This window comes from Melozone crissalis, unplaced genomic scaffold (assembly GCF_028551555.1).
Source record: "Melozone crissalis strain CALT ecotype California unplaced genomic scaffold, PUWL_Pcris_2 ptg000046l_1, whole genome shotgun sequence".
Lineage (NCBI taxonomy): Eukaryota > Metazoa > Chordata > Aves > Passeriformes > Passerellidae > Melozone > Melozone crissalis.
Window position 1 is genome coordinate 4,148,256 of NW_026535824.1, and position 21,824 is coordinate 4,170,079.

Below are 21,824 nucleotides of genomic sequence, written 5' to 3' on the forward strand. Positions count from 1 at the left end.
TGCAGACGCTGTTGCTCAGAGCCAGGGCTGCCTAGCAGCCACCCCCAAAATGCCTTCAGCATTTCCTTGACTTCACCTTTGCTTTTTTCACTCTTTCTGCCGCAAGTTTCTTCCTATTGCCCAGCCCTGTCCCCTCCCCTGCAAACAGCCCATCCCTGTTTGCCCTTTCCTCTCTGGCCCCACTCCCCATTGCAGTTCCTGACTTGGCACCATGGGAACGTCCCTTGGGCAGCAGGATCATCCTACAAGTGCTGCAGGAATTGTCTGCAGGCTCCTGCAGTGCCTGGTGCTGCTCCCTTGCCAGAGGCACCCCAGGCCAGGGGGGCACATCTGGGCTGCTGTGTCTGGCTCTGGGACTCCGTGTTCTGGGCAGTGAGGAGGAGCTGCAGAGGCTCTGCAGGACTGACAGGATGGGCTTTGGGGCTGGCAGGAGAAGCTGAGGGACCTGGGCTGCTGGAGCTCCTGAAGAGGAGGCCCAGGGCTCCTCCTGCAACTGCTCCAAGGGTGGTTCCAGAGAATCCCAGAATCAGCAAGGGTGGAAAAGACCTTGGAGATCATCAAGTCCACCCTGTGCCCTGACACTGCCCTGTCTCCCTTGAGCCTCCTCTTCTGCAGGATAAACAACCTCAGCTCCCTCAGCAACTCCTCAAAGCTCTTGTGCTCCAGACCCATTCTCAGCCTTGTTGTCCTTCTCTGGACACGCTCCAGCCCCTCTATGTCCTTCTTAATTGGGGGCTCCAGAACTGAACACAGCACTTGAGGTGCTGCCCAAGCAGTGCTGAGCACAGGGGAAGAATCCCTGCCCTGCTCCTGCTGGTCACACCATTCCTGAGCCAGGCCAGGAGCCATTGGCCTTCTTGCCCACCTGGGCACACTGCTGCCTCATGTCCAGCCTGCTGTCCATCAGTCCCTGCAGGTCCCTTTCTGCCTGGCTGCTGTCCAGCCCCTCTGGCAGCTTGTGGAGGGGAAGGGAAGGGAAGGGAAGGGAAGGGAAGGGAAGGGAAGGGTCCAGATCCAATCCTTCCTGAAATGTGGGGTTTGCTGGCACTGCCAGTGCCTTGACCTGAAAATTTCCCTATTCTGGCACAGCCCAAGTGCAGCAATTTGCTGGCACAGAAATCCAAAACCCGGCAACTTCCTGCTACTGGGTCTGGCACCTCCCATATCTTGTGTTTGCTGCCCCAGTACCCAGATTTGGAAATTTCCTGGTGCCCGCACAGCCCAAGTCCAGTGATTTGCTGGCACAGAAATCTAAAATTTGGAAATTTCAAGGTTCTGACTCCAGCACCATCCAGATCTAGTGTTTGCTGAGACCGCCAGTGCACAGATTTGGAAATTTCCCGATGCCTTCACAGCCCAGGTCCAGCAATTTGGTTTTAGCTAGCTTAGGAAGAGAAGTTCCTCGGACTGTGACTTTCCTTTTTCTTGGAACTGTTTAAACCTGCTCTGGACTGAAAACCCAGACAAACACCTGCAGCTCACACCTGTGGCCCCCCGAGCTCTGGGACGCTGCATTCCAGCACCAGAGGGACTTAGAAGAGACCGAGTGAGCCAACTACAACCCACAACAAGGACTTTCTGAATTTTCCATCTCTTCAGCACTGTCCGAGGTTTTATTTAATATTATTCATTTTTCATGCTTGTGAATACTTTACTTGTTTAATAAACTGGGGTTTTTTTCACTTTTCTCGAGGGAAGTCTTTTCCTGAACTAGTAGGGGTAGGGGCTGCTTGAACTTTCTTTCTAGATGGATTCCTTTTGGAGGTTTCCTCCCAAAATTTGCCCTAAGCCAGCACAAACTCTCACAATGAAAACTTCACCAGTGGCATAATTTCCTGGTGGCAAATCTTGTGACAGAAGCTTGACCTTGTTCTCCATGAGAAATTCTTGGGAAGAGCAGACAGGAGAAGATTCCTGGAAAACTGAAGCAGCTTTCCAGAAGTGAAATGAAAATGGAAGAAACAATCCAAGATGTTTTCCTCTATTTATTTCTATGCTCCCCTTTTCCATGTTGCATCCCAGTAATTCCAGATGTACCTCACCTCTAAGATCAGTGACTTAGGGATTTTTTAGGCGTTCTAAAATACCATGAGCCACACACAGTTTTCCTTCTCCTGTTTTTACTGGAAAGCAACACTGGACATGTAAGTGCAGTGCTGGGCTCAGGTAGGAATCCTACCCCAAGGGAAGGTGCCCCGAAAGTGTTTGACCCTCAGCAAGGACAATGCACAGCAGCAGGCGAGGGGATCGCTGTGCCAGTGTGCAGGAGTCAGGGCTCTGCATCCGGGCTCAAGGCTGCAAAGTTCCCGTGTTTGGGCAGACGGAGGGGCTGTCCCCGGGGCGCGCGGGGCTCGAACGTGGGGCTCGTGGGGCGAGCGGGGAACGGACACGGGGACAAACGGCCCCGGTGCCTCAGTTGCAGCAGCGGCAGCAGCAGCGGCAGCAGCAGCGGCGACAGCAGCAGCAGCAAACAGATAGTTTTCAACACTCTTTCCATTTCTCTTTTTCTTTCTCTTTCTCTCCCTTTCCCGCTGTCGGTCACCCTTGTCTCGGGGTCCCTTGCCCGGCGTCCCTCTCCTCTCCCCGCCTCCCTCTCCCCTGCCGGGCCAGGCCATGCCCCCGGCCCGCCCCCGGCCCCGGGCGGGGCTGCCCCGTGCCCGGCCCCGGCCGTCCCGCCGCGGTCTCGCCTCCGCCCGGCTCTGGCCGTACTGGCGGTGGCGCTGCTGGGCGGGCATCAGTGCCTGGTGCGGGGGCGGCATCGCCGCCCTTCGGCTCCGCCTGGCCCGAGCCCGGCTCCGGACCCGACGCAGGGTCCAGTCCCGGCCCCGGCCCCGGCCCCGGCCCCGGCCCCGGCCCCGGCCCCGGCCCCGGCTCCTCCCGGGGCCCGCGGAGGACACAGGCGGTGCGGCCGCTCCCGCCACCTCCGCTGCGGCTTCCCCGGCCCGAGCTCCGCCGCTCGGCAGCGCGGCCGCCAGCCCCAAGCCGCCGCGGCCCGGGGCGGGTGGTGATGCCGGGCCCGGGGCGGGTGAGGGGCGCTCGGGGGTCGTTGCTGGCCCCGAGCCGAGCGCTGACAGCCGCGTCCCGCCCGCAGGTGAGGCGCAGGAGGCCCTGCAGGAGCGGTACCGGCTGGGATCGCTGCTGGGGCGCGGCGGCTTCGGCAGCGTCTTCGCGGCCACGCGGCTCTCGGACGGCGCCCCGGTGAGCGGCGGGGCCGGCGGCGGGCGCGGGAGGAGGGGGCGGAGGAGGAGGGAGGAGGAGGAGAAGGTCGGGGCGCGGCGGGACGGGCGGCGAGCTCAGCCCGCTGCTCTCCCTCGCTCGCAGGTGGCCATCAAACGCGTGCCGCGGGATCGCATACGGCACTGGGGCGAGCTGGTGAGTGAGCGGGGCCAGCGGCAGCAGCCGGGCCGTGCCAGGCGGCGAGGAGCCGGGGCCCGGCAGGGTGGGAGCCGCCGGGAGCCCTGCGGGGAGAGCGGGCGTGGGCTGAGCGGGGCGTGCAGAGCATCCCGGGCTGGCTGAGGGCTCCCAGAGCCCCGGCACGGCCTCGGCCCCACTGACGGCACCGCGCTCCTCCCGCAGCCCGACGGCACCAGCGCCCCGCTGGAGATCGTGCTGCTGGCCAAGGTGTCCCGTGGCTGTGGCGGTGTCATTCAGCTCCTGGAGTGGCTTGAGCTCCCCGACAGCTTCCTGCTGGTGCTGGAGCGTCCGGAGCGGTGCCAGGAACTCTCGGGTTTCCTGACGGAGCGGGGGTTCCTGCCCGAGGAGGAGGCGCGGGGGCTGTTCCGCCAGGTGCTGGAGGCCGTGCGGCACTGCACCAGCTGCGGGGTCCTGCACCGGGACATCAAGCCCGAGAATGTCCTGCTCGACCTGGCCAGTGGGCAGCTGAAACTGATCGACTTTGGCTGTGGCGCCTTCCTCCAAGACACAGCCTACACCCAGTTTGCAGGTGAGCCCTCGCAGGGGATGCTCCTGGGCATCTCGTGGCCCAGCCTGGGTGCAGCACTGGGGCTTCCCCCTATTGCAGCCGGGATAGGATTGATGCTGGAGCCGAGTTGTTCTGGGTGGGGTGTGAGGGCGGCCAGCTCCCAGCCCTGCTGACAGCTTTCAGCACCCACTGTGGCCTGGGCTGGGGCTGGAGCTGGGGCAGCCAGCCCAACACAAACCCCCATGGGGGTAGCAGAGAGGGAGGCCTGACCGCGTGCCCCGGATGGTTTGGTGTGCAGGTGAGGAAGGGCTGGACTGCTCTGCTCTCCTTGTTTGCCTTGGCTTATTAACATTTTTGGGGGCCATGGAGGTGGGGAGGAGAGTGAGTTTTCTCCACTACTGGGTGGGTTTTTCCTTTGTGTGTCATGGTTGGGCCTTCCTAGGGTCTCTTCTGCCCTCTTCCAGGACCAGTGGCTTCTTTTCCAGCCCCGAGTTTGTGCACAAGTCCCAGGTGCTGGCGAGAGGGCAGCGCTCACCCCGTGTGCCTCTGGGGCAGCCCCCACATGGCCAGGGATGCTGGGGCCAGGCTCTGGGAGCAGCAGCATCCCCCTGCTGATCTCTGTCTGTGTTCCACAGGAACCCTGTCCTATAGCCCACCAGAGTGGATCCAGCACCAACGCTACCACGGCGAGGCAGCCACGATCTGGTCCCTGGGCCTCCTGCTGTGCCACCTGGTCATGGGGAAGCACCCGTTCAGGAGGGGCCAGGAGATCATCCGGGGGCGGATCTTGTTCCCACGATGGCTCTCTCAAGGTGGATCCTCATCTCTGGGCACGGGGGCAGTACCATTGCTGGGAGACAGGAGCAGGCTCATGGGCATCCCGCTCTGGCAGCTGCTGAGGAGGTGGCACATGTCCTGCTCTCCTGCTGTCCTCCAAACAGAACATCCATGGGGAAGTTTAGGCCCAGCTCTGGGCACACCCAGCATGGCCTGGGCATGGGAACAGGGGGGCAACTTCTCCAATTGACTGATGATTTCTGGTTTCTCTCCCCAGACTGCCAGGATATCATTAAGAGGTGTTTGTCCATGCAGCCCTCGGAGAGGCCATCCTTAGAAGATCTTTTCTGTCATCCTTGGGTGAAGGGTGTTCCTCTGCCCTAGAAGATGGGAGAGACCCACGTGCACATTTGGATCCAGGGGCCTGGCAGGTACCAGCTCCACGCATCTCTTGGCAATCAGTGGCAAAGCAAACCAGGCTGGTTTTGTCCTGCCTGTAGCTTTGAGCAGGGGTCAGCAGAAGGGAATATGCAGCTCTTGGGCTGGAGCTGAGCTGCAGACCTGGTGTGGCAAGCACTGGTGACCACCATCCCCCTGGTTTTGTTTGTCCTGTTCATGGATGGCTGGGGCCCTGGGTAGAGCCCTGACAGCCTGGTCTGGCCCCAGGGCAGGAGAAGGAGCCTCTGGAGAAGCTGTTCCAGGTGGGGCTGCTGCTGGAGACACCAAGGACAACCTCAAGGATGACAATCTCTTCCCAGCCTGGCCAGCTGAAGATGATGGACTTGGATTCTGGCACCTTCTTCAAAGCCAGGCTCCAGGCCCAATTTGCAGGTGAATCCACAGGCAGGGGGATGCTCCCTGATCTGGGCATGGCACGGCCTGGCTGGGCACCAAAGGTTCCCCCTTTGCTGGGGCAGATGTAATGAATTCTTCAGTCAGCTGCCCAGCTGCTTTTTGGCTCTGGGCAGCTGCTGAGGGCTGCATGTGCCGTGGCTGGCTGCAGGCTGGGCACATGTGCTGCCCTCCTTCTCTGCTGCCAAAGGCAGCAGGAATGGGCAGCTCTGGGCACAGCTCTGGGCACAGCCAGCATGGCCTGGGCACCGCAGGCCTTGGCACAAGGGCACAGGAGCTCTCAGCTGATGGGCACTTTTTGCTTTCTCTCCTTGCAGCCGGGCTCTGCGGGTACTGAGGCTGCTCTGGGCTCTGCCAGGGCTCTGCTGGGCTCAGCCCTGGGCCCAGCTGGGCTGGTTCTGCCCTCACATTGCTCTGACAGCTCTGCATCAGACGAGCCCGTTGCGAGCACAGTGCCTGAGCTTTCTGCTTTGGCAGGTGAGTGAGACTCTGCTGCAGGCCCAGAGATTGCAGCTGGGGATACACATCCAATTGGCAAGGACCCAAACTCTCCACAGTCCCAGCTGAATGCCTGGATCTCTTTTGTCTGTCCCATTCTTCCTTCTTTATTGGCTGGAATTATGCAATTGCGCGTTCTTCCTCCTCTAGAAGTGCCACAAGTGGGCCAAAGCTGGCGAGTGGGCCGTGCTCCTGAGGCAGTGGAGTCTGGAGCTGGTGGATGGAGAATTGCCCTTCTGCACTGCCAAACCAGAGCAAAAAGCTGTAAGTGGGACTTTGTCAGGGATTTCTTAGAGACACAGTTTCAAAGGGAATGTGCAGCTCATTTCCAGGCTGAGAAGGAAGGTCATCTTCTAAAGGATTTGGGGTTTGACAGAGTTTCCACTCCCAGTCCTGCTTGGAGCTGGAAGGGCACAAAGCAATTTCCTTGTGCTTCAACCACAATTTCAAATACCAATGTTGGAAACAAAGCCCAAAATCTTTTAAAAGGCTGCTGAGGTCAGTAAGATGGATGCATGCCATCAGCACATTTACAATGTAAATAACTGAGTTATCTTTTTAAAAAGATCATTTACCTCTTAATGCACAGAATTTAACTTTGCCTTTATATTTTGTTTTTTTTCACTAACATTATGTTTTTTTCACTAACACTTGGATTTTACTCTTATCTTTTACCATTTACCTATTTTTCCCTTTGTCCTTTTTTTTCCTTTCAATAGAAAACATGTCCTACAAAAGGAACATCCTTTGCTCCTGGTTCCTGTGTGGAGCAGCTCCCTTCCTGCTGGCTGAGCTGGTCAGGCAGAGCCCGGCTTTTCCCCGTTGCTGGGCACAGACTGATGGAGCAGCACTGCTGAACACGGGCACACAGAGGGAGCAGCAGCAGCTGCCTTTGGCCACCTGAGGCTCCAAGGCCCAAACTCTGAGCAGCCAGGGCTGGAAGAGACTGGCAGGATCTGATCCCTGACTCTAGGCCAGGGCTGCACAAATGACCCCACAGAAGCAGCAGCAGCAGCAGCAGCAGGAGCAGATGGAGCTGATTTTGAGCACAGCCCCTGCCCTTCTTCCCTCCCGTGTGCAGCAGTGTCACAGCAGCCTGAGGCACCTGGGAGCCCCCAGTGCCAGCAGGGACTGGAGATGGCAGCCCGGGGCTCCTGGAGGCTTTGCAGGGAACGGAGCTGGGCACTCCCTGTCCATGGGGAGCTTCCAGATGGAAAAGGCTGCTGTGCCCAGGCAGCTCCAAGGGCACAGAAAGGAGGCTCTGGAGCACTGGATCTGTGCCAGTGCCACAGTCCTGAGCAGCAGCCACTGAGCCCTGGGGGAACAGAGGGCACAGCACGAGGGACAGAACCAGGCAAGGGCAGTGACTGGAGAGAGCCAGGCCTGGGAGCAGGAACAGCTGCTCCATTGCACTCTTGGAGAAAGCTCTTGGCTGGTTCAAAGCACTGAAAGGCGTGAAGGGCAGAGAGGAGGCCACAGCAAACAATGCTCCTGTTTGCACAGCCTCCCCTCTCCGTGTCCCAGAAGGAATTGCATGGACTGTGTTCTTCTCCTCCGAGGCGTCTCGTTCAGCATGAGCAGCTCAGCACCAGGAGCTGAAGGAGCTGAAGCCTCAGGCCACAGGAGCTGGGCAAGAGGGAACTTTTGGAGCAAAGTAATGCTGCTAAAATAGCCCCAGCTGAATGCAGTGGATAGAATCATGGAATCACAGAATCGTTTCTGTTGGAAAATCCCTCTGAGCTCAGCCAGTGCAGCCGCTCACCCAGCAGTGCCAAGCCCAGCACTAAACCACGTCCCTGCAGTGCCAAGGCCTGGACACCAGCCCTGAGTGAGGCCTGGACAGCATGCCCTGAGCCAAAGGTGGCCTCTGGATGAACCTTCCAAGCAAAGGTTATCTTTGTATCTGCTCCCTGATGAAATATGCATGGTCATTAGCAGTGAGATAGATGCAGCCACTCGTTAGTGAAACATGTGTTGGAGATGAGGGGGAGACGACCATCCTTTAATGCATCGAACTCCGATTTTATTGATCAATCAATCACCTTAAATAACAAAGTTAACGAACTTCATGCATATTCTGTAATCCAATGTCATGATAGGCTAACAGAGAAATTTCTAACCACTCCCTTTGTTTTAGAATACCTACAATTGTTTATTAAAAACAGAAACCAAAACAGAAACCAAAAACTAAAACAGAAACCAGTGTTCCCAAAACGTTTACATCTGTTCTCAGGATGGCAGGCCTTCCCAGAGACGGTGTTCTACTTGTTATGGGAAGACAATCTGAGAACTCCATTGTTTATAGAATGATGCCTGAGAGAGTCTAATTGTTTATACAAATCAGAAGGCTGAGAGCTGTTAGAAACTGCTTTTACTTTTCCCCTATACTTTTCTCTCAATTGTATGTCTCATGGCCTTTTCTTTAAGTCATTCTTGAAAAACTCTCCAACAAACATGTATTGACCTTTGTGTATTTAGAAGCCAGACAAGGCCATGAAATCTGACATCTGGCCTTGTTTGGGGCTGTATGGTCAAAGTCAGCTCCCTTGGTTCCTCCTTGAGCCCTGGCCAGGCTTTGGGAGGGACCCAAGAGGTGGATGAAAGCAGATGTTGCCACACTAGCAGTGCTGTCAGTTTGTTCCTTCAGCACTGTCAGAGCTGGGCCCTCTCCCAGTGGGGTTGGAGCCTCACCTGGGGCTGGAGGCACCTGCAGGAATTCCCAGTGCCCAGGAGTGGCTCTGCAGCCCTTGGCTGTGACAGCTTCCCCAGCTGCTGTGTGGGTCTGGGGGATGGTAAAGCCTGAGGGTAAATGCTGCTGGATCTTTGTTAATCTCTGCAGGCAATCTTTGTTGGGGATGGTTGGGTGCATTGCTGAGCTGCTCCTTTTGTGATTCTTTGCTGCTCTGAACTGCAGGAAATGACACTGATTCCTTCAGTTGGAGTCTGTGCCTTTGGTGCTGCCCCTGCCCACTGGTGAAACAAAACTGGCACAGTCTGGCCAGATCCCAACAAAATGTCACTTGTTCAGTGTAAATGTGAGGAATCAGTGCCATCAGAAATTCCCAGCTGGGAAGCCCTTTCCTGGAGTTCCCTGGCTCTGGAGTGGGCTGAGGTCGGAGCCCCGTGGGAGCAGTGGGGCAGTCGGGTAAAAGAAGCTGCACCCCTGGATGTCTTCAAATGCATCCAAAAATTGCACATGAAAAAGGAAAAGACCATGTGGATTTGGGCAGACAAAGATGAATTTGTTGAGAGTACATAGGAAACAGCACCTTCAGAAGGAACAATGATTGTTGGAATGCTCCCACAAGGAGCAACAGAAGAAGGTTTTCAGCTTGAGCTCAGATGCCCTTGTGCAAGATAAATATCAATATAACAAATAACTATATATATATTTATAGTATAATAAGACCTTCATGTTTATATTTATAGCTTTTAATGTATATATGTCTATATCTACATGTCTATATCTGTATTTATATATAAATATGTACATATAATAATAATGTGAAATAGTGCTGACAATACTAATTTGGTATCTTTGGCTGCTCAGGGATGTAACATGAAATACCCTACAGAACAGGATTGGCCAGGACCCTAATGTCAGTGGTCAACTTTGTGAGATTGTATACAATGGAAAAAGGAGGAAGGGAGGAAATTGGCTATTTTTACAGGGTGTGCTGATACTGTGATGCAGAGTGCTTTGTCTGTTCCTGTGAAAAATACAGCGATTTTGTCTGCAGGGTTTTTCATGTACCAGAGTATGCACAAGCTGCAGGATTGGTTGAAAGGGTGAAGGGGTTGTTAAAAGAGCAGTTGGAAAGATGAGGAGAAGGGAACCTTTGCCCATGGAGAACCCATCTCCCAGATGTGCTCCATGCCCTTAACAATGGCCCACGGGGGAAATGGAAACCCCCTGGCTGTGCACGGCTGCCCCCAATTTGCAAATCCAGCCATGGGCAGTGAGACTTGGGCTGCCTGGGAAATTGTTCTGGCTGTGATGGCCCCTGGCAGGGCCGGCCCAGAGGCTGCAGGGCTGGGCCTTCATGCATTGGAGTTCATTAGGAGAAATTCAAAGCAAATGAGAGCTGTCAATACTGAAACAGGAATTCAGATTCCTCCAGGACACTTTGCTTTGGTAACTGCTCCCTTGGAGCTTGGCCTTGCAAAGTGTTCCTGTCATGGCAGGAGGAATTGATGCAGAATATCCAGGAGAAATTACAGTAATTCTGTAAACAATAATGAACAAGATTGGATTATTCAACCCTGTGACAGGGTAGCACAATTATTGATATTGCAACTCTAAGAGCAATTGATAAAAAAGGAGATCCAGCTCCAGTCACCACCATTTGTGGAGATAAAGGGTTTGGATCCAGCAGCCCTAATAATGGAGCCAGAGTGTGGGTCGGAGGCCAAATGGCCCTCCCGAGGCAGCTGAAGGAGCAGCTCCTAGGAAAGACAACTCTGAGTCCTGAACCCTGGGCAGGAACAATGGGAATGTGTCCCTGCAGCCAAGGATTCTGTGTGAGAACAAGTAAATCTGACAGGATATTGTTTTACACATCCTGCCAGACCAGATCTCCCTGTTTGCCCCAAGGGCCCCTGTGGAAAATGCTCTGATCCACAGGGCTCCATGTGAAGGCTGCTGTGACACTGAGGGACTTGCACAGGAATTCCATCCAGGAGGCTGGGTGCCCCTCAGGGACTGGGACCCGGCCCCTTCCAGCCAGAGGGGAAAGGGCCCCCCAAGCCTTGTTAGCCACAGACAGCATGGGAAAGCTGAACAGCAAAGGGCCCTGGGGCATTATTCTGGAATTAAAAAGGTGCCAGCTCCATGGGCAACAGAATTCTTGTTCCTAATTCGAATGATTGAGAAAAAAGAATGAAGAACGGTGTCACTAAAGTACTACTGATGTCTGTAAGGTGTACCTTGATAGTCAGCCAGAATCTTTGTCTGCCACAAACACCTCTAGTGTTTCACCAAGGGATTGGTCATCAAAATGTAATGATGGGTTTTGATGGATTGCTGAGCTTCTTTTGTAATTCTCTGCTAATGATGATGTGCTTTGCTGAGCTTATCCTTTTGTAAATCTTTGCAGCTGTGCATGATATAAATGACACAATTCCTTCAGTTGGTGTCTGTGTCTTTGGTAGTGACCCTGCCCACTGGTGAAACAGGGCACCCTCTTGCCTAGGTGTTCCCTGGGAAGGCAAAAGCCCTCCCTCCAAAATTCCCCCCTTTCTCCCTGTTCCCCCCTTCATACACTGAGCATGATGTGCTCTGGTCTGGGGTACCCCGGGGTCAGTTGGGCTCCCCTGTCCTGGCTGTGTCCCCTGCCCAGCTCCCCCACAGCCGCAGCCCCTCCCCAGCGTGGCTGGACGAGGGGCAGGACAGGCCTTGGCTGTGCTGCAGCTCAGCAAGAACAAAACCATCTCTGCGTGCTCAGCCCTGTGCTCAGCACCCGGCCCAGCAGTGTCTCAGTGCCAGGGGCTGTGCCCTCAGTCCCTGCCAGGGGTTTCCATGGCAACTGCCAGGACGGGTGACCCAGGTGTGCCCCCAGTGCCCATTGCCATGGAAACAGTGCCCAGCCCTGCCCCTTTCTGTCTGGCTGAGCTGGCCTTTGTCCCTGGCAGTGCCGTTGGCTGCTGGTTCCTGGTGCCTGAGCGGCCAGCGCGGCACAGGGCAGGTGGCCATGGCACAGCCCCCAGCAAGGGATCCCCTCTGGCTCTGGGCACTGACACCAGCCCTGAGCAAGGTCCCAGGGCAGCTTTCTATGGCCACTAACCATCACAACGGGGCTGGGCATTGGTTGCCATGGCACCAAACCAAGGACCGGGCCCCATGGCCATTGCCATGGCACCTGGTGGCACCAACAAGTGTCACTGCAATTGTACCTGGAACAGCCCTGGCACCGCTTTGTCCTGAGGGTTGCAATGGCAGCTGAGGGCAGCAACAGCTGGGGCTCTGCAAGGGCCCTGGGGGAGATGGGAAGGAGCAGCAGAGCAGGGGCTGATCCATCCCCAGTGCGCTGCACAGCCCAGGGCAGCGTCCCAGAGCGTCCACATGGAGCTGCCAACAACATCCCCCCTCTGCAGCCCTGGCCTCTCCCCAGCTCACACAGGTGCCCCATCCTTGCAGGCACAGACACGGCAGCACTGGCTCAGCAGCCCCTGTTTGCATTGCACACAGCAGCGGGAGCACCCCCATGCTGTTGGTGTGGGCACATGAACCTGAGGGAGCACAAATGCCATCAGCCCCTGGGGCCAGCAAGGGCTGGGGAACACCAGGGAAACCACTCAGCTTTGTCCTGGCCTCTGCAGTCAGCCAGAAAGTTTGTTCCCATCAGCTGGGAGTTTCCTGTCCCAGTGCAGACGCTGTTGCTCAGAGCCAGGGCTGCCTGGCAGCCACCCCCAAACTGCCCTCAGCATTTCCTCTGCTTCACCTTTGCTTTCTTTACTCTTCCTGATACAAATTTCTTCTAATTGCCCTCCTCAGGGGACCCAGAACTGGACACAGCACTCGAGGTGCTGCCCAAGCAGTGCTGAGCACAGGGGAAGAATCCCTGCCCTGCTCCTGCTGGCCACACCATTCCTGAGCCAGGCCAGGAGCCATTGGCCTTCTTGCCCACCTGGGCACACTGCTGCCTCATGCCCAGCCTGCTGTCCATCAGTCCCTGCAGGTCCCTTTCTCCCTGGCTGCTCTCCAGCCGCTCTGTCCCCAGGCTGTATTGCTGCAGGGGTTGTTGTGGCCAAAGTGCAGGACCCGGCACTTGGACTTGTTAAACCTCACCTTGTTGGATTTGGGTCCTGGATCCAGCCTGTCCAGGGCCCTGTGCAGAGCCTTCCTACCTCCATCCTCCATCAGATCCACACTCACACCCAGTTTGGTGTCATCTGCAGATTTGCTGATGTTGGAGACAATCCCGTCATCCAGACCATTCCATGCAGACATTGAAATCCACGCTGGCTGGCTCTGACCCCTCAGCCATCCTGTGGGTGCCCTGGGATGGCACTCAAGGTGATCTGTTCCATAACTTTGCTGAGCACCCAGGTCAGGCTGACCGGCCTGGAGTTCCCCAGCTCCTCCTTCCAGCCCTTCTTGAGGATGGGCTCACACTGGCACCTCTAGTGCTCTGGGACCTCCCTGCTGAGCCAGCACTGATGGTAAATGATGGAGAGCAGCTTGGGGAGCTCATCCACCAGCTCCCTCATCCCCCTGAGATGGATCCCATCCAATCCCATTCACCTGTGAGCATCTGAGTGGCTCAACAGGTCACCAGCTGCTTCCTCCTGGATTCCAGGGGGGCTGTTCTGCTCCCTGTGCCCATCTAGCAGCTCAGGAGAGCACTTGTCCTGAGGACAGCCTGTCCTAATATTGAAAATTGAGAGAAACAAGATGTTAAGTAGCTCTGCCTTCTCCTTATCTTTAGTTACTATATTCCCCACTGCATCCAATAAAGAGTAGAGGTTCTCCTTATCCCATGTTTTGCTATTAATTTAATTGTGGAAACATTGTCTATTTTTTTTCACAGAAGTGGTCAGGTTAAACTCTAATTGAGTTTTCACCTCTTGACTTTTTTTCTGCACGACTTTACAACATCCTTAAACATTTCCTAAGCTGCTTGACCTTCTGTCCAAAGTTGATGCACCTCTTGTTACCCTTGAGTTCCCACAAAATCTCCACGGCCAGCCAGGCCAGTCATTTTCCTCACTAGCTCATCTTTTGCCACACTGGGACAGGCTGCTCCTTCCCCCTTAAGATTACTTTCTTGAAATGTGTCCATCCTTCCTGGACCCCTTTGTTTGTAAGGGATATTTTCCTTAAAAAGAAATCAGTGCCTGATTCATTACTCCCCAAATCTGCATCCTAAATAAGCCAAAGTCTGCCCTTCATAATTGTTAATAAATTGTTTCCTGTTCAACTGTGGTCTGTTGGCCATGAAGGGAAAATTTCTGTGCCTCTGAGTCTCACCAGTTCCTGACCCCCAAAGGACACAAACCCGATGAGTTGTGTTTCCCACTCCAGTGGCTGCACTTGCACTTCCCTCCATAGCCAGAGCAGAGCTCCCTTGTCCCAGAAAGTTCTTGGCAATGCAGGGATGAAGGAAACAGGACAGGCTCTGGGGATCAGGGGCAGGGCACAGCCAGGGATTTGGAGGCTGTTGTGAGCCGAGGGCAGGACTCAGACCTTGGCCTTGGTGAACCTCATCCAATTGTCCTGGGCCCATGGCTCCAGCCTGGCCAGATCCCTCTGCAGAGCTTCCTGCCCCCCCAGCACAGCCACACTCCCACCCAGCTTGGGCTCACCTGGGAACTGACTGAGGGTACCCTCAATGGCCTCATCCAGATCAGCAATAAAGAGATTTCGCTGACCTGGCCCCAATCCTGAGCCCTGGGGACACCCCTGGATGTGACCCCATTCCTCAGCTGCTCTGACTGCCAGGGGTTGGATGAGAGAAATGGTGGTGTTGGGGTAGGAACAAAGTGTGATTGACTGTCAGCCATGAAGGGTCTTGATTTTCATATCTGCTCAAAATGCATTAGGAGGTGCTGGGGATCAATATCAACTGGGGATTGCTGATATCAATCTATAAAGAAGAAAATAAAACAGGACAAAAGAGTTCTCTCTGCATTGTTTTCAATATGGTATATTCACTTTGAATAGCCTTCTGAAATCTGTCTAATTAACCACAGAAGATCTGAAAACTTAGATTATTCCCATGGGATTTTCTTGTTTTGGGTGTTTTGAACAAATGTTTATGAGCTTTTCTTACTTAATTCCTGAAGTCAAGAGGTGCTGGGGATCCATATCAACTGGATACCAATCTATAAACAAGATACCAATCTATAAACAAGAAAAGAAAACTGGACAAAACCAGTTCTCTCTGTTTAGTTTTCAATATACCATATTCACTTTAAATACACCTCTGAAATCTGACTAATTAACCACAGAACAATTGAAAACTTCAATATTTCCCACGGGATTTTCTTGTTGAAATGTTTTAAACAAATGTTTAATAGCCTTTTTCACTGAATTCCTCAACTGAGTAGCTCAAGAAAGAAGAGGCCTCTGGAGTAGTAAAATTCATCAGCACCTTCCAAGTGGCTGAGGATCCATCTCCATCAGAGCAGCAATGAACAGAAATGGGCACAGCTTTGTGGCTGCCCCAGCTTTGGCATGGGCCCTGGGCCTGGAGCAAGAGCAGCTCTTGAGGTCCCCAAGGCCGGGGCTCTTGTGCTGCCCTGGGTAGATGGGATGGCAGCAGGGGCTGCAGAGCTCTCAGCACCTCAGGCCGAGGGGAGCAGGGCAGCCAGGGAGCCTCCTTTGGCCTTGGCCAAGCACCTTCCCTCATGGCTGGAGCCGAGTCCTGTGGCTGCTGCTGTGCCCTTGCCAGGGGCTGAGGCCGTGGGGCAGTGCCCAGAGCAGCCTGGCCTGAGCACAGGTGTGGGGTCAGAGCCGGCTGGGCTGGGCTGGGGAGAGGCCCTTGGTGCTGCCCAGAGCTCAGGGCAGCTGGCAGAGCTTACAGGGAGCTGGGCTGGGCTCAGAAAGCCTGGCCTAGAAAACATCAGTGTCCATCTCAGCCTGACTGAGTGTGCAGGGGCAGAACTCAGGCCAGGCCTTGTGAGGTAGGGCCAGAGCCTGTGCAAGGCATTGCAAACAGGCAAGTGGCCCAGAGAGGAGGCTGCTCTGTGCCCTTGATGGCAGGGATGGAGGAGGGAGGGGGTCCAGAACATTTGTCAGCACCAGCCTCTGTGCCCAGGCCTTTGCAGCCCTGGCTGCTGAGCCCAGCTTCTGCCTGGGCTGAGTTTGGCTGTGGCCCAGCTCCATCCTCCTGCGGGGCTCAGGGCCTGTTCCCAGTCATGGCCAGCCCTGGCTGCCTCTCTGCTGGCCCAGAGGCCGGCAGAGCCCAGCGCAGGGCTGTCTGTGCAGCCTCACAGGTGCCAGGGGCTCTGCAGGAGCTGGCAGAGGCTGCCCAGCAGGGAGGCCATGGGGCACAGAGCCCCAAGGCTGCTGTGGGCACCACGGCACAGGGGCCGTTCCCAGCCGCAATGCTCCTGGCCTGGGCTGGGCCTGCACAGGGGCTGGGCCACCATGGCTGGGCCAGCACAGGCCCAGCCGCTGCTGGGGCTGACAGCAAGGCCAGGCTCACACAAGACATTGCTGAGCATGGCCTGTGCTGACCAGACCTGACTGTGCCAAAGGCAGAGCTCAGCTGCCCTTGGGGGCTGCAGCAACAGTCCAGAGCCCCAAGAGCCTCCATGGCTGTGCTGGAGACCAAGGCTGCAGGAGGGAAATGCAGGGCTGCTGCAGGATGGGGAGGGCATTGAATTCCAGCACACACCTCAGCTCTCTGATGATCCCGGCACCATGCTGGGCCCTGTTTCAGACTGGAGCAGAGCAGATGTTGATGGGACAGTGTGGGATCTCAGTCTCTCAGAACTGGGGCGCAGGGTGAACCAGACCCCCCCTGGGGGGCTCGGGAGTCCTGGAATGCTGCCAGAAATGTCTGGTGGCTGGACTTTGATCCCACATGGGAGATGACATCAGTATGAGGACGGGAGGATTTCACTGGGGTGAATGGTGAAGGGACAAGTTAATTGGAGTGTGAGATACAGGGTTTAAGATCCCTGTACAGGGGGGTCTAGAGAGGCAAGATGGAGGGATTGGGGCGTGCCCTTCTCCTTCTTCTTCTTCCTCTAGGCCTCCATCTTCTGTGGTGATGTTGGCACTCCGGGATTGGACCTTACTAGGGGAACACTGGTTAATAAGGGTAGAGGGTATTGGAGAAAAATGATAAATATTGTATACGTAACTCCGGGTATAAAGATAGGTGACCGCCCCAGGGGCTTTCAGTGTGTGCCCATGGCTGACTGCTGAGCAGAACTCTGTCAGGCCAAGAGAAAATCTTTTAGATAAGCAATTAATAAACACCGAGACCGAGAACAAATCTGAAGCTTCCTCTCGTCCTTTCGAACCCGGGGGCCCAAGGCCATCTTTGGGTTTTTCCCCAGACCATCTGAACAGCCGAGAAATCCCACAATTGGCGTCCACTGTGCGGGCTATCTCCCACCAAACCTTTCGGGGGGGGGGAAAGCCCTGAAGAGCTGAAGAGCCAAGAGAACAGCACTGATAACTCCTGAGGAGGGAAGCCTGAAGAAAGAAAGAAGAAAAAGAAAAAACCGGCCGGGAGAAGCTGCAAAAATCAGCAGTCACTGAGAAATCCCATCTCTCAGCTTCTGCTGAAGACAGCTCGTAGCAGAGCGGCCTGGACTGGGACCAGAAAGGCGCCTCTGATCCATCCCTCGTAATCTGCTGGACGGAGAACAAGGGCCTCCAGACCACGCTGACGACAGATTCGGTAAGAAGGCCAAAAAAAAAAAAAAAAAAAAAATTATGGGGGCAACACTCTCCCAAGAACAACGGGAAATCTTATCCACCTTACAAAGTGTAGCAGAACTATATACAGAAGGGATCCCAAAGAAAGAATTAAAACAGCTGTTATTATGGGCAAGGCTCAATTACCCACTTGCGGAGACATATCTTTTGTTCGAAGTCGGGTTTTGGCAAGAGATTAATAGGCATTTATATATTTTAGCAACAAAAAAAGATGAGACAGCGTTAAAGCTACTCTCGCCGGCAAGAATCGTGTTACAAGGTATTTCAGTGCAGTCTAAAAGACTGGAAAAGCAGCGAGAAGCTGCGGTACCCTCAGAGAAGGGGGCGGAGCGGCAGAGCTCAGGGAAAAAAATTGCTCTGGCTTTGAAAGGCCAGGGGGAAAGGGCTCTCGAAAAAAGAGAGCAGGAAAAAATATTAAAACCCCCGATCAAAAAATGCAACAAACCCCAAGGGCGTCCTGAAACTCCAGAGAGTGTGGAGGAGTCAGGAGCAGAAGGGGGGGAGCAGGAAGATAAGGGATCGGGGGGGGGGCCTGTTCGCGGTGAAAGCGGCGACGCGGCGGCGGCGGCAAACGCGAGCAGCGCGGGTGAGGATGAGGAGACGCGCGCGGAGGGCGAAACTCGCAAAAACCGGGGTGTAGACTCACACGCGAACGCGGAAGGCGGGCTGAGGGAAAATTTGCAGCCTCAGAGGGCCGCCGCGGCGGGACGCAGGAGGCGCGCGGTTGTGACGTCAGAGCCGGTGCGACGGTCAGCTCGAATCGCGGGTAGAGCCGGGGTGCCGGCGGGAGAGGCGAACACAACGTCAGAGGAGGAGGGGTCGGATTCCGGGACAGACCGAGGGGCGGGAACCTCGGAGGTGAAACAGGGGGGAGACGATGATGACGTCACCTTGGGGGACACCGGAAGTAGCTCAGAGAGTACGCACGCGCAGAGAGTAAGACGCGGGCGGGCCCGAGCCCGGTCCCCTGTGACGTCGCGGGTGAGGAGGGGCCGTGCTAGGGATTCTACGTCCCAGGGCTCCACTCCGTCTCCAGATATGGCGCCTTTGGTCCCGAGCCTCGGAGTTTCAGTTCCTTCCCTTCATGGGAGACGCCGAGCCGGAAGAGGAAATGGGGCAGTCGAGATTGCACCGTCATCCGAGCCAGGGAGGCCGGTGACAGCGCCACCTAGTGGCAGGAGGGCAGAAGTGCACGACATGCCGGGTCGGCTCGGCGGAGCCACAGCGCCATCTCGTGGCGAGACTGCAACAATGCAGCAATTTTTTCCAACAATATATAAAAAGAGAAGCACCTCGAAGAAAACAATGTTAACACGACAAAGGGATTATCCATCCACTTCGGGATTTCATGAAGATGATGAAAGCTCAGATGAAGAACAGCTACAAGGGGAAGATGTCATAAGGATCACAGCATCGGAAGGTGTCCCAACATGGATGCTATCAGCAGCAGAAGCAGCAAAAAGCTTCTTGCATTCATTCGATGCAGTAAAGAAGAAATATCAACAGGATCCTCGAGTTTCCTTTTCGGATTTAGGAGCAAGGCCAAAAACCTCAAGGCGAAAAATGAGACGCTATGAATCACCGATGACATCTACAACACCATTATTCATGCAAATCCCAATGGAATCTGATGAAGAGGGGTTTCAAGAGCCGGTGAAGACAATGGATTGGAGGCAAATCGGAGAAGCATTGGAAAAGGAAAAGCATTTATTCCCGGGATCAGGGGATTTGACAATGCCAGTGACATATGATGCCCAGGGACAGAATCCAAGGTGGGAAAGGATGGGTCATGAGACACTCAAAGACTTAGGGAAGGCAGCTCAGACTTTTGGGCTGAACTCACAATACTTCAAACAGCTATTAAGAGGGACATTCTCTATGTATGATCTCACACCATATGACATTCGAAGTATTGTGGCAATGATCCTCACTGACACACAGAGTCTTGTCTGGGAAAAAAGGTGGAGAAAATATCTTGCTGAGTTGCGGAACAGATACCAAGGTGGGCCGAATGCGAACCTCACAGAAGGGCAATTAGCAGGGGATCCTCCAGATGACAATCCAGGGGAACAAGCAGCGCGGCTTCCACGGAGAGTGTTAAGCGACATCAAAGAAGCAGCGCGATTGGCAATCATGCAAATTACGCCGACAGGAGCTCCGGATGTCCCGTTCTCTTGCATCAGGCAAGGTCCCACAGAGCCATTCATGTCATTCATCGACCGACTCACGCAAGCCGTGGATCGACAGGTGACAACAGAAGAAGTGAAGAGGCCTCTCTTGGAGAATTTAGCTTTCGGCAATGCCAACCCGGATTGTCAACGGGTGATTAGCACCATGCCAGGACGGCCATCCTTGGCAGAGATGGTGGAGGCATGCAGCAAGGTGGGGACGCCTCAGCACGTCGCAGCGATTGTAAAGGATGAATTAAAAGAGGAATGGGAGAAACAGCTAAAGGGACGCTCAGAAGGGCAATCAGAGGACAAGACATTGGAGAAGATGTTCGAGAAATTACTTCATCAACAGGACGAAAATATCAACAAAGTTCTTGCGGCAATGCAGAAAAGAAACAGACCCCAAGGAGGACAGTGTTACGGATGTGGGGAATCTGGGCACATGAAAAGGAATTGCCCACGGACACATATACCAACGCCAGTCCAGAGAGCGGAAAGACCAATTTGCGCACGGTGCGGAAGAGGAAGACACTCCGTGAAAGAATGTTATTCCCGGACAGATGTGGAAGGAAATCCGTTGCCGCATCCGGGAAACGGGAAATTGAGCGCGGGAAATCCCCGGCGCGCTCCGACACAAATACTGGCGGTGTCACAAGAACAGACAGGGCAGTCATCAGTGAGCGACAAGCAGATGCCCTCAGCAAAACCCTCAGTCGATTCCACAGTGACCCAGACCTCCTCCCACCAGGGGCACAGTGTGCATTGGCAGCTTCAAAACTAGTATGCTTTCTAGATGAAAGTCATGCGGAGATACCAACAGGTATCCGCGGGGACTCATACAAGAAACAAGATTTTTTGATAGTTGGACAAGATAAGTGCGGTATTCTTGGGCTCATTGTCTATCCAACAGTTGTCTCAGCAGACAAAAATACAGAGTTAACAGTCTTGGCAAGAGCGCTTCGTCCACCATTGACTGTGCCGGAAAATACTGTGGTTGCGAGAGCCTTCGCATTGCCACCACATGCAGTTGGAGAGGTCATGTCAATCTTCGACGAAGAAGGTCTCCCTATGAAAGAGCATGTTGAAGTACATACAACATGGGTGAAGCACATAGGTCGAGACCGACCCACGCTCACGTGCCAATTGACATGTGGGGACAGGACAATATCGATCAGAGGTATGCTCGACACAGGGGCGGATGTAACAGTAATATCGTACATCTTTTGGCCACGCAATTGGAGCTTGGTCGCGCCATTGGGCTCTCTCTCAGGCATCGGGGGAGCATCTCTGTGTCTGCAAAGTGAGAATTCCGTCGTTGTCACAGGACCAGGAGATAAGACGGCGATCATTCGTCCTTTTGTCGTTCAAAAGCCGATCACAGTCTGGGGTCGGGACCTTTTGGCACAATGGGGCGCGAAGATTGAAATGGATTTTTAATAGGGGTCACTGCAGCACTCGCCACACTGAAGCTGACATGGAAAACAGATGATCCAGTTTGGGTGGATCAGTGGCCCCTTGAGCGGAAAAAATTGAGTGCTTTGAAAGACCTGGTCCAAGAACAATTGCAGAAGGGACACATCAAGCCAACAGACAGCCCTTGGAATTCTCCGGTGTTTGTCATCAAGAAAAAGCTGTCGGGCAAATGGAGGTTGTTACACGACCTCAGGAAGATCAACGAAGTCATAGAAGACATGGGGCCACTTCAGTTGGGACTTCCATCTGTCTCAATGATTCCCAGAGATTGGCAGCTTGTGGTCATTGACCTCAAGGATTGCTTTTTCAGTATCCCACTCCATCCAGATGATGCTCCGAGATTTGCCTTTTCAGTCCCGAGTATCAACAGGGAAACGCCTCTGCAGCGGTACCATTGGGTCTGCCTTCCACAAGGCCTGAAAAATTCTCCGACGATCTGTCAATGGTACGTGGCGCGAGCTTTGGCACCAGCACGAAAGAAATTTCCGAAGGCGAAGATCATTCATTACATGGATGATTTGCTCATCGCAGCATCAACACGACAGGAGCTGCAAGAAGCTCGTGACTGTGTGATCGCAGAGGTGCAAAAGGCAGGTCTGGAAATCAGCATTTCAAAGATTCAAGAGGTTGCACCTTGGAAATATCTAGGGTGGAAAATCTCAGAGAAAACAATAAAGCCTCAAAAGGTGGAGATCAGCACAAAGGTCAACAATTTGCATGATTTGCAACAGCTTTT

At 54.5% G+C, this 21,824-nt stretch overlaps 1 protein-coding gene across 1 annotated transcript; it reads left to right on the plus strand.

Annotated features, from left to right (window-relative positions):
• Nucleotides 1-3,099: 3,099 nt before the first annotated feature.
• LOC128943530 (serine/threonine-protein kinase pim-1-like) lies at nucleotides 3,100-5,083 on the plus strand (the record flags this gene model as incomplete). Its single annotated transcript, XM_054286447.1, has 5 exons — nucleotides 3,100-3,198; nucleotides 3,322-3,372; nucleotides 3,577-3,943; nucleotides 4,558-4,734; nucleotides 4,977-5,083. Coding segments are annotated over 5 exons (801 nt in total), but the record flags the coding sequence as incomplete, so codon positions are not given.
• Between the last annotated feature and the right edge of the window lie 16,741 nt (nucleotides 5,084-21,824).